Source organism: Salmo salar, chromosome ssa01 (assembly GCF_905237065.1).
Source record: "Salmo salar chromosome ssa01, Ssal_v3.1, whole genome shotgun sequence".
Taxonomy (NCBI): Eukaryota; Metazoa; Chordata; class Actinopteri; order Salmoniformes; family Salmonidae; genus Salmo; species Salmo salar.
The window spans coordinates 137,987,355-137,999,112 of record NC_059442.1 but is presented as its reverse complement, the minus strand read 5'-3'; the positions used below and the strand labels follow the sequence as shown (position 1 = coordinate 137,999,112).

At 40.3% G+C, this 11,758-nt stretch overlaps 1 protein-coding gene across 1 annotated transcript; it reads right to left on the bottom strand.

Annotated features, from left to right (window-relative positions):
- Positions 1-4,310: 4,310 nt before the first annotated feature.
- On the bottom strand, positions 4,311-10,564 carry barh1 (BarH-like 1 homeobox protein). The gene is given in 3 exon segments (NM_001173610.1): positions 4,311-5,880; positions 7,060-7,285; positions 9,410-10,564. Coding segments are annotated over 3 exon segments (972 nt in total). The 5' UTR covers positions 9,864-10,564; the 3' UTR covers positions 4,311-5,588.
- Between the last annotated feature and the right edge of the window lie 1,194 nt (positions 10,565-11,758).

Below are 11,758 nucleotides of genomic sequence, written 5' to 3'. Positions count from 1 at the left end.
AGGTAGTTAGGTACTTAGCTTTGCTAATGGTACCAGGTCTGTAGTACCTAAGTAAATTGGGAGGCAGCAGAATGCCCCCATCCAGCAGGAGGCGCTGTAGTGTGATGTGGAGACTAGAGGACACTGAGGGTATTTGAGGCTGCTGTCCCTCACTCTTCTGTAGGCCTCTGTTGTGGTCATGGTCAGTCCTGTGTGAGATGTTGTTATTGCTCAGGGGTGTATTATCTCAGAGGCACTTCCCTGGTCAGGTAGAGGGGGGTCAGGTGAGGGGTGGACATTTCCTTGAGAGGCTGCTAGACAGGCGCTCATGCCGGCCCTAACACCACAATTTATTGATTAGATAATCTCTGTGTCATCTGATGGCGGTGTGGCTTACACCGCCTCCCTGCTGGGGGTACATGGCAGTAATCACTGACTGGGGGTAGGGTTGGGGGGTGGGGGGGCTTGCCTTGAACATAAGGGACTACCTCTTCATGTTAGTCCTGCTTTGATTCCACTTTCCTTCTCTCTTCTTTTCTTTTCTCCTCCAGCCAGTAGTGGACTGGGACCAATAATCGGCCCTGCATTTGTAACACACCGGCCCATTTCTTTCCTCAAGGCCCCCACGCGAGCCATTTCTTTCCTTGAGGTCCCTACTATTAATCAGATATTGAACAGTTTGCGCAAAAAAAACCCAAACATGTTAGACAGGCCCATTTGGCTAAAAATGGGCCAGCCTATCTGGCATTTTCCCGAAATGCCAGTTGGCCTGTCCTCCCCTGCCTCCAGCTCTGAGAGGGAAGCAGAAAGCTCAAGCTTTCATTATTTGCTGAGATTGGGATGTCAATCCCTGCGCCCCTGACCCAAGTTTGTAGTTCTCCCCATTTTATTGGGGAAATGATTAGCGTGGTTATCTCCCCTCCACACTGTAAAGCTTTTCTTCCTCCTCTCCTCTCCCCACCTCATACCTTCAGGCTAGGAGAAGATTTGCTGTACAGGACATTGCCATGGGAAAGACTTGACTTAGTGATTTTCCCTTCCCTCCTTCCCTCTCTATAGTTTCTTCTGATATTTCAATCTTCTATCCTAAATGTTTCTGTAGCACTGTCAGAATCCAAATTCACATTTGTTTTCTTTCCTGTCCCCTTTCCCACCCTACCGAATGAGATGGTAGCGTAAAGTGTGGAGTTCTTGACTTTGTTTCTGTGTGACAGAATGGAGGGCATGTGATTGGATGAGAGAGCTAGGGTTAGGATCTGATTTTCCTTGGTTCACAGAGGTCATCCAACCACCCCCATGGAGTGATAACGCAGCTGGAGGCACCTGTCCTAGTTTCTACCCCTAACCCGCCATACTGAATGGATATATTCACCTTTACAATTCATTCACAGCTTAGTTGTAAATGTTCAATAGTAGGCTATGTGATAGTATCATGCAATTTTACTGTTCGTCTGTCTTTTTAAATCAAATATTAATGACAACTGCTTACTTACTTTCTTTATCTCAGTTATTATAGGTCTATGGGTATAGTGGGAATGTCTCATTCACAGCAACAGTGCAGCCATTCATGGCCTACATTTGAGCTGAATTTGGTCCAATCAATTTTGCATTTATTAATTTCGTTTTCTAACAAGTATGGCAAACTTCACTTGTTTTTTTAAAGGTTGTGGACATTAAGTTATAATACGAAGTTATAATGATTCACTTTTAAAGAAATACATCACAAAACAGTTATTAATTTGAAATTCTATTGGATATGCACTTGCTAAATGGAAGAAATAGCTTTTTATTAGAACTGTATTTTTCTATCCTCCAAGGCTTCCCCTGGATTCAAAAACGGATTAAATAACGTTGCCTTGATAACGTTGCGTTAATTTAGAAGGATGTAGTAGCCCAATCTAGATCTATAATAACGAATGAAAAGGAAATGATAAACAAATCTAGGAGAAAAGACTATCGCCCACTCTACAACGCAAATTGCGCTTTGATTGAATCTTAATTTCATCCGAAGGTTGTTTTGTTTAGTTTTTATTCTGACTCAATGAGCTTAATCAGAGTCACTGATCATCTGGGTCTAAGCCTCCCCGTGTTGTGTTTTTGTTTGTCGGGAGCTCAACGAGACTCTATCCGCACTTCATTAACCCTGAGCGGGGGACAATCCGCGGTAAGAGCCGAGGGATTTGCCCGTATCCTTTCACATGCAAAAATCTCCGCGTCGTCCATCAAGACAGGGAGCTTTGCCTGAAATCAGCTGCGCACTTCGCAAGAATAACCCTTTTCATAAATGTTGAGGGGTTCATCTTTATTTGAATCGGTCACGGATCCTTATGATTTTTTGGCAAGTTGGGAAATGGTTGGGGGGGGGGTGTTCAACCACATTCAGCGCGATGTAGCCTAGACCTAGAATATTTCTCAGTTAAAGCAAATGTACGCAATATATATGTGTCAATTAGTTAAAGCCAGACTAATGGGCCTATTTTATGAAGAGATAGGCTGATGGTCAATGGGAGAAGGGAGAACATGTGCCATGCGAGCGGTGCAGCGGGGGGCTGAATATTACACCCATTATCGACCTTCAATTTAAAGCTATTAAAGTCTTTTGTCTAATCGTTAATATCCCATTCGCCAACTCTGTCAGACTGAACTACCCAGCCGTCCTTTATGGTCTGATATTTTGGTTGGTTTAAAGTTTAAAGTGAGTCTCCTATTAGGAGTGAGGTTGGGGCGGCGGGTGGGGGGCTGGTGGAGCAGGGCCCTGCGGTGCCGCTGACCAGATGTCCCCTCGCTGATCCGGCCCACAGTCAGCATCGCCCGGTCACCAGCTGTTGGAGCTGTTTGGCAAAGAGCACATCACCAACACTCCAAGAAAGAGGCATGGAAACAATCCATTTCCAAATGGGATCATTTAAGGCACTTAAACAATTGCACTAGCCTCGCATTAATATTTCATCTGGTATTGTTTATGGAAAAGGAATGAAATGGCATTCTTAATTCAGTTTGCCTACTGTCTACTGTACTAGCGTATTTGTAACATGTAGGCTATCCCCTAGCTGAATAAATGGACTGCTTTTGCCAATGATCAAATCTGTAGCAGACTATTTCATTATGTTTTATTTGGTATAGACCTATGTTAGGTTTAACTGAGTCCACTTTTGAGACATGGCTATTGTGTGTGTGTGTATATATGTGTGTGTTTGTGTGTGTGTGTGTGTGTGGGGGGGGGTCTGTGTGTGTGTTTTATTATATACACACTCCCATCAATGTATGTTTTTGACAGAACTATTAGCCTATCCTATTAGCCTATCCTGTTAGCCTATCCTGTTTATTTATAACACATTTATACCAAAACACATTTCTAGTCATAACTTATTAGATAGGCCAAAGTTTTAGATATCAAGGCAGAATTAACCAGCCAGCCTACATTTCCCAAATTGAACTCTCACCACTCCAAATCTTTGGATAAATATCTAGGCATTTTTTAAAGGTTAAGGCGGTGAATGTTCCATGCTCTGACGATGACATTCTTATGAACTTTTTCAGGTTTGACAAATTAAATTCACGATACTAACCAAATAATGAGGGGGTTTGAGGGAAGTGTTTGACAGACATGTTCAAAATTATTCAAACATGGTGCTTCTAATAGAATTCTACGAACCTTAATTAGATTTTATCAGGCATACTTGCCTGATTTATCACAGGTTTACACATTGGCTCTCCTTTGTCGCGACATAACATGTTTTGTTGTTTAACTATCATATATATCAAATCATTATTTTTGTTTGTAATGACCTTGTATGGCATTAAACTATACATCAGAAATGTTACTCTATGTGTGACTAATGATCAATGACATTCATTCATTCATTGATCAGTTGAAAAGTGAGCCTTTGACACGAGCAATGATTGCATGCAGGACCATTTTGTCAATTTTTTCTTTAGAGAATAGGACGCTCATATAGGACGCTCATTACCAAACCTTGAATAACACAACTTTCCTCGGATGTAGGTCTATTCATTACCTCTTGCAACGGAAACCGTTTACCGTTTAAGAAACAAACGGGAGCAAACGGAACGAAACGTGGACGGACCTATACCTTCATGTGTCCAATAGAAACTCTCCTTTTCATTGAAAAACATTTTCAGTTTGGAGTCAACGTTTTTTTTGTTGCAACAGACGAAACGTTTGCAACAGATTAGGCAGTATTGAATACACCCCCAAATTGTTGTTGTTGATGATGATGAACAGCCTACTTGTATTCCATTTGCAAAAAAAATAGTGGCCCTTTTATTTGTCAAGCATGGATTTGGAAAGATATGGCTGAGTCACGTTATTACATGAAATACCTTTATTTGCACATATATAAAAGTAATTATTTTTTACTTCAAATCCCCCTCTATCGCTCCGACTTAAGCTGTTTGAACAGTTTGACAAAAAGTTATTTCAGCTAATGGGGGCGAGGAACGAAAAACGATCCAGAAATACGAGAACCACTCCACAAATTAATATCTGCAATATACATTTTCACCAAAGAGAGTAACAAGGTTTCCACGGTTTGATACGAAATAACATAAGTAATCCACAACGTCTGCTTAAATACACCTAGCAAATCAACAGGCGAAAGACCCAAATTGGCAACCGACTCAGTCTTCAGTTATTATCTGTTTAGCAAAAGTGAAGGGTTTGCAAGGATACATTGCTACTTGATAAATTGAGTTACTCTTACTCTGACTCCAAATTGAATATCATTGGGCAAAACTTAAACTAAAAAACTAAAAACATTATGATTAGAGATTTTTAAATACATTTCGTTACAAGTTGGTATTGTATGTTGTTTCTCTCATGGACCTTCATTATTCCCATCCAGATTATCACTGAAATGATAGAAAATGAGCCTTTAGCTCTGGCTAATCTCTAGCTTTTTTGTACTGGATCACTGTCATCTGAAGGAAATACAAATGGATGAATAAAAAATATCTTCAAATCAAGAAATATTCGTATTTACATGTCTATAGCCTATGTCTGGTGATTCTTATTTTCATCGTTTGAAAAAAGTGAATGAAACGCAACTCGTCTTTGTAAAGAGAAATAGAACGAAATTAGAGTTGTTATGAAATGCCTTTGGATCATCTAATTAGCTATTCAACTAAACTTGGAATGCTGTTCCAGTTTCCAGACCAATGCATTGGTTTGTTATGCATGTTTTTTTTAAATAATCGTATCCTGACAACTTAGCCTAATAATAATAATAATGATGATGTTAATAATAATATTTTTATGATTCTGAGTAAAAGTGCCATTGTCATAAGCCTTGGTGCCAGCAACGATTATTTCAGTAAAACTATCGTGCCCTTTCTGATGTAGCCCACACTGAAGGTATGGTAAACAAAAATATAAATATATAAGTTAAATGCATAGAGAAAAATAAAGAAATAAATAAAGAACTTCAGCATGGTAAAAACCTGTCCACTTTAGATAGTTCGAGATTCAGTCATCAAGTTCATTGTTTAATGCCATGACTTATTTTGTCACCGTTTTAAATAGTTGTTTTCCCCCTCTATCACATAGAGTCCTAGTCTGCCAGGTATGGCATATATCCGGTGCGACCGGCTCACCGCTGCTGTGTTGGCCGGGGAAGCACACCGGAGAGAGGGGGGAGAGGGGGTGGTTCACTACCCCCCTGCAGACCATGCAGAAGAATCCGCGGAACGAGAGGTCGTTGCAGAGCGGGAGGGGGCGCTGAGGGGCCTCTGTACAGGTAGAGCGCCGCTCCGGGGTCCAGATTGGACATCAGGCTTTGAGGGTAGAAATAGGGCGACGGAAACATTCTCTGAAGGGCTGAGTAATTTCCAGCCTCCGCTAACAGTTCCAGTCCAACTGCCGTCTGCCTCTTCCACTTTGTTCTATTCAGAGAAGAAACAGTGGATATTAGTAATTTAAACTCTCATCATAAAGATATAAACAAGTTTGAAAAGTGCAGTTAAAATCTGTTTATCATATGACTCTGAAATGTAGAATTCAATCATATCTGCACTGAGTAAAAAATGCAGTTTGGGAAAAACCCATTGAAAATGCATGGACAAATAACATAGGCTGCATGGTTCAATTTAAACGAAATGTGTTTTTTCTTAATGGGTTTAGGCCTGCTTTGTAATAACAAGCGTTACCAAAATGTGATGTTTTAAGTGTAAAGTTGAGGGTCAGTTCAGAGTCAGTTGGAAACATCTGTAGCCTACGCAATATTATAGCGTGCATTCACTTTCGGTTGGGATCGTATTGGTTTCATCATGTGGTCTGAAATGAGTCTAATTCTTCTATGTTTCCAAGAAAGATCTAACGTGTAGTTGTTCTCAGTTACGCACTTCAGTTATTCTGATAAATCAGTCCTCCGTCACTTGTATTCAAGCGGAGGGTTAATCTGTCAGATTGTCAATTGAAAGCACTCCTCAATCAGGTAAATTATTCATAATTATAATAATTGAGTAAATATAGTAGTGTGGCTGAATTATTGATATGGCATAGGCCTACATGCAACGATATATTATTCATGCACCAAAGTGTTGTTTTTATACCTATTTATTAATATCGTTTTGCTGTCTGAATGTCATAGCTTCATTTGAAAACCATTTTGATTTTTTTCTCTCAAAAATGGCTTAAAACAATCTAGTCTCTATTCTAGTAGAAGGCTATTTGTCAGTATTTGAATCACATTGCTCAAAGGTTTCATGCAGTGCCAAATTGCCAATATTTTATCATGTTTTTTAAAATTTTATTTCTGTTCAATTTTCTCCTTTATTCTTAAGGAATTGATGCAGCGTGTGCAAGTTTTGAGAAAGAAATTGGAGCTCATATGTGACCAATGGGTTTGTCTGACTGACATGAGAAAATCATTCTGTCTGGAGGTGAAGAGCGTTTACCCTAATATCCTAATGATACAAGTGCAGGCGCACACACACTACCATTGTTGGCCTACTAGGCTCACTGCATTCTACCATTAGGCACTATCAAAATACTTCTCGTGATTTGAAATTGTTCTAATTTGTGTAATTACACTAAAGGCAACGAAGCGTCGCAGTCCTTACCTCCTGTTCTGGTACCAGGTTTTGACTTGTGTGTCTGTGAGGTTGAGGGAAGCGGCCAGCTCCATCCTGTCTTGCACGCTCAGGTACTTCTGCCGTTCGAAGCTGCGTTCGAGCTGGGCCAGCTGGTGGTCGGTGAAGGCTGTTCGCGCCTTCCTGGGTTTCTTCATCCGAACATGATGCGGACTGTCCCTACTGCTCGAGATCTCTCGGTCTCCTTCCTCTTTCACTGCAAACACAAGAATAGGGTAAATATGAAAAACTCAAATTTACAACAATATCTCAAATGTTCATAAAGCCTAGAAAGTGATGGGTAGGGCCGAATCAAAAAGGAGTATAGTCCTCGGCTGTAGACTATATGCCCATTTATGAAAGGGATTGGGATTTCGTTTAAATGTTACATTTACAAACGGACTTAAGCCTATTTCAAAGTTTAACTTTTTCATACAACTTCATAGCCTTGTTTGGGTGTTGTGTTGGAGAACTTTAGGCCGCTCTCCATTTGATTAAGATTGTGCCTAGTTTTAATGAAGACGTAGCCTAGGCCTATTTACAAATTCATATTTTTTGTATATTAGCACATTGTTTTTGCAATTGGATGTGTGTAACAGTCCCCTTTGTTCTATTATTTCCTTTGCTGTCGTGTTGGGGTTAGAACTGTAGTATACATTTCTCAGTTTATTCTCCCCGTACCCTCCAAAAAGAGGAGACACGACGTGAGAGCTCTTGCTAGTTGAATAGTTGAGTCGTCTCTCAAGAAGCACAATAATCCGGCTAATTGAGCCACAAGGGAAGGGCGCCTTTCAACCGCGACCGGAGAAACTTCACAGGGCCGCGGATGAGAGCGGAATAAAGAGCCGGCCGGCCTTGCGCGTTACAAATCTGATTAGCACTGGGACAAATTACATCAAATCCCCGAAATATTAGAAGGCGGATTCGCTGAAATCAAAGCAGTGTACTACTCCCTACAAGGGCTTTGGAGCTGAATTGACTGCGTTGATATGACAATCTGTTACGCACACAAGTACCCCCCCCCCCCACACACACACACACACACACACACTGTATCCAAAGTATATTGATGTCATTCATGTTCATGTTCCTTTTTAAAAACTGAACTGAAGTCAGGACTTTTGTAAAACCCTTGCTATAATGGATTGATGTAATAACATTGTTCACTAGTAGGCTATAAATAACATGTAAATTACATTATTCACATGAATAAATAGTTGAAGGAATATTATTATTAATAATAATAATAATAATAATATAATACATACATAATAATATAGGCCTATCCTTATTACACACTTTTGTGTCACTGTAAGATGGCATTTTATTTTTATCAATAAAGGGGGTAGATATATTTAGTGTTTTTGTTATATAAGTTAATAACGTCAATATTTATTAGGCCTATTATATTTGGGTTTTATTTTTCTAAGCACATTTCTATTGACTATTTCCTGCCAGCAGGAATTGTCCTCGCCTATACCAACGGTTTACTTATTTATCCAGGCGCTGCTTCATTAAACTGTCAATGGAGATGACATGTCTGTTATGGCTGACATGATTGGAAACAGACAGACCCTTGATGGCATTTATCTGGAGGCAACCCTGTCATCTTTTCCCATGCAGCTCTTCTCTTGCCTCCCTGACATCAACAGATGCTTTCAAGACGTCTGCTAATGCAAGCAAGTGCGTCTGAAAGGAAAAACGGTTTGACACCTCATGTTTATCCCCCAAATCAGAGAATATCAACAGTGTGGATTCCATAATTGAAGAAAATAATAGGCTAGTGTCATCCTTTTAAATAATCCGTTATAGGCCTACTGTAACTATAGACAACTTTTAAAAGAGCTTTAGAGTTCAAGATAATATTGTTGACCAACTTTCACCATTTGCCAGCAAATATATATTTATTTTTTTTGGGGGGGGGGAATTAATTAATTCATCTCTTATTGAGTTTACTGGGATAATGTAAAAGTGTATAATTTGATATTTGATTACATACATTTTATAAGGGATTCCTTTTGTACAAAGAATCTAGCCTAGGCTGTAGCCTACTTCCAGTAGCCAATTTGCCTTCCGAGGCTAATCACAATTTACAACCATAGCCTAATTAACCGAGAACTACATCTTCAGAAACACTTTGAAACATGGACAGGTGTTTTAACACGTTCAATTATGATAAGAAAATATTGAGTTAGAATTAATGATATAGCAAATCAACTGCATAAAGCTCACCCAAATACAACGGATATAGAACAGTAGGACTACAACAATTCCATTAGAAATAATGTGACAAAGTCTAATTGATTTCTAAACATTAAGCTTGTTTACATCACTATTTTACCTTTGTATTCGCTGTCTGACGATGAGTTGCTATGGATTTTGTCCATGAAGTCATCTGCGAGCTTGGAGGCAAGTCGCCCCGTTTCTTGAGTTGGCTGGCCATTACTGGAGTATGGGGCGCAGGCGGCTAGCGGTTTGCAGTCAGCTAGAATATCTCTGATCAGAAAGGATGAGGTGACGGTCCGCGGCTGTGACCCGGCGGAGATCTGTCCGTGTTGGAGATGGGGCGGCAACCCGATAGCATGACCTTGCCTCTGCAATGCCTCATCCACACACTCCCTCCTCGGCGACGGGGGAGACGAGCAGCCGCTCTCTAGCTCAGACCTCGGGCTGAACTCCAGCGGTGACCGGCACTCTCCCACCAAACTGTCCCCTTTCGACATGACCGGACTTCCAGGTCTGTGGGAAAGTAAAGAGTCGATCCCAAAGCTGGACCCATTGGTGGATGCCTCCATTGTTTACCAGCACAGCTAAGTTCTTCGAGGCCTCAACTCAAACTATCATTGGTATTCGAGGCAAGCAAGTTCAGATGATTACTGAGATGAGACTTTGCCTGAATTTATCCAGCAGGAAAATCCAAAAATGATTCGGAAATCACATATATTCAAACAAGATGTTTTCTCCTCTTCTTAATTTATTATTATACTTGTCAAAATAGCAACATCTCCGTGTTCTTGAAGTTATATAAGAGTAGGCTACAAAATCGACCCTGCATCCAACTATTTTGTCCTAAATACAACACTATTCATGAATTCGAATCTTTTTTAGAAAATGAAAACTCGCCGGTACAACTTCTAAATTATTGATCAACTTATTTCAAATATTGACAAAAAACCTGCAATGATTCGAGGCAGTGAAGCAGCGTTAGTGCAAGTTAAATAGGCAAGCGATTCAGCACCACCTTTCAGCACCACGGACAGAGACAGCAGCGACTATTGCAGGTGGAATTCAAGACCTGCAAATGACGCAGAGCGAGGACACAATTGCTGAAATTGTCATCACTTAAAAAGTAGTTCGCTGGTGTGACCCGTGTGGCGCTCGATGGTAGAGGAAGGTAGAGGTATTCTACGCCAGCAGAAAGATGCAACAAGAGACTCGAAACGGTTAGGCTGCTGCAGTCGAGAAGACGCGCACAGTAAAATAGTGGTAACGCGGGTTAAATAGACACAACTGGGATAATGTGAAGAAAATCTCAAAAAATGGAACTTGAGGAAAACTCAGGAGCTAGGTTTTTAAGGACGCCCCGTCCACGTGAGTCCCTAGTGACAAGTCTTCATTGGTTGAGGGGGCTTTTGGGGTGTTGACGGGTTTGCGGAGAGGAAGGTAGACCCCCCCACACACTCACTCACCCCCTCCTCCTCGCCCCCTCTCTTTGATTAAAAGAGACACTGAATTCATCAGGAGACTCAGATCCAACTGTTTACAGGCAATTTTCACACTGTTTGCTTTCATTACATCATTGATGAGGCTTATAATGGGGTTATTATGTGGAGCTGGTAGGTCTTTTCTCTCGTCTCTCTTTACGCGCGTGTTCAGTCAAAACTTTACAGGCTTTTTTTTTTTTACATTATCGGCATTTTCCCACGTTTGCATTTATTGGCAAGTTTCAGAATTTAGATTCATTGTTTTTCCATTTATGTTCACGTTGTTTTATAAATATCAAAAGGCTTTTATTGACGTTAGTTGACACAGATCTGCAGTTATATGCGGTTGCATGGGGTATATTTTTCTGGTTCAAAATATATACCGAAAGGAATTGTATATTATTATTATTATTATTATAAATGTTGTTATTGTGTTACTGTTATGAGGAATGCATATAATTTACTTTTTTTCACAAACTTAATGTAGCCTACATTCATTTCTAATGAATTGAGGACGTATCCAGTGCTATTTTCTTGTATTTCAACCTGTAAGCTCAACGTTTCAAAAATCATTCTAACACAAATTATATTTTTATTTTCTCGGATAAATGTGTTGTTTTTGCACTCTGCATCGAGAGCAAGTGAATTTCATTCATGCATAAATGGGCCTCAAAATCCTACTCCTCACACTTTTCTGGGAGTGTACAAAGCACCAGCATCGAATAGTTAACGTTTAGCTCATAATACGTATCTAATAGTAATACAATGCTAATGAGGGATAATAGTCCGAACAGCATGCGCTGAAAGGATGGCGTGAGCAAACTTTAACGTGCATGAAATACCATTGTCTACATTTTCGCTTCTATTTCCAAAACAGTTAGCCCCACATGACTCCCCGACAGGCCCTAATAATCGAACCCCCCATGTGACCACCAGATTGGAGGCGCACGTCGGTCTCAGACACCGGCAGGTTAGTGAATCCGCTC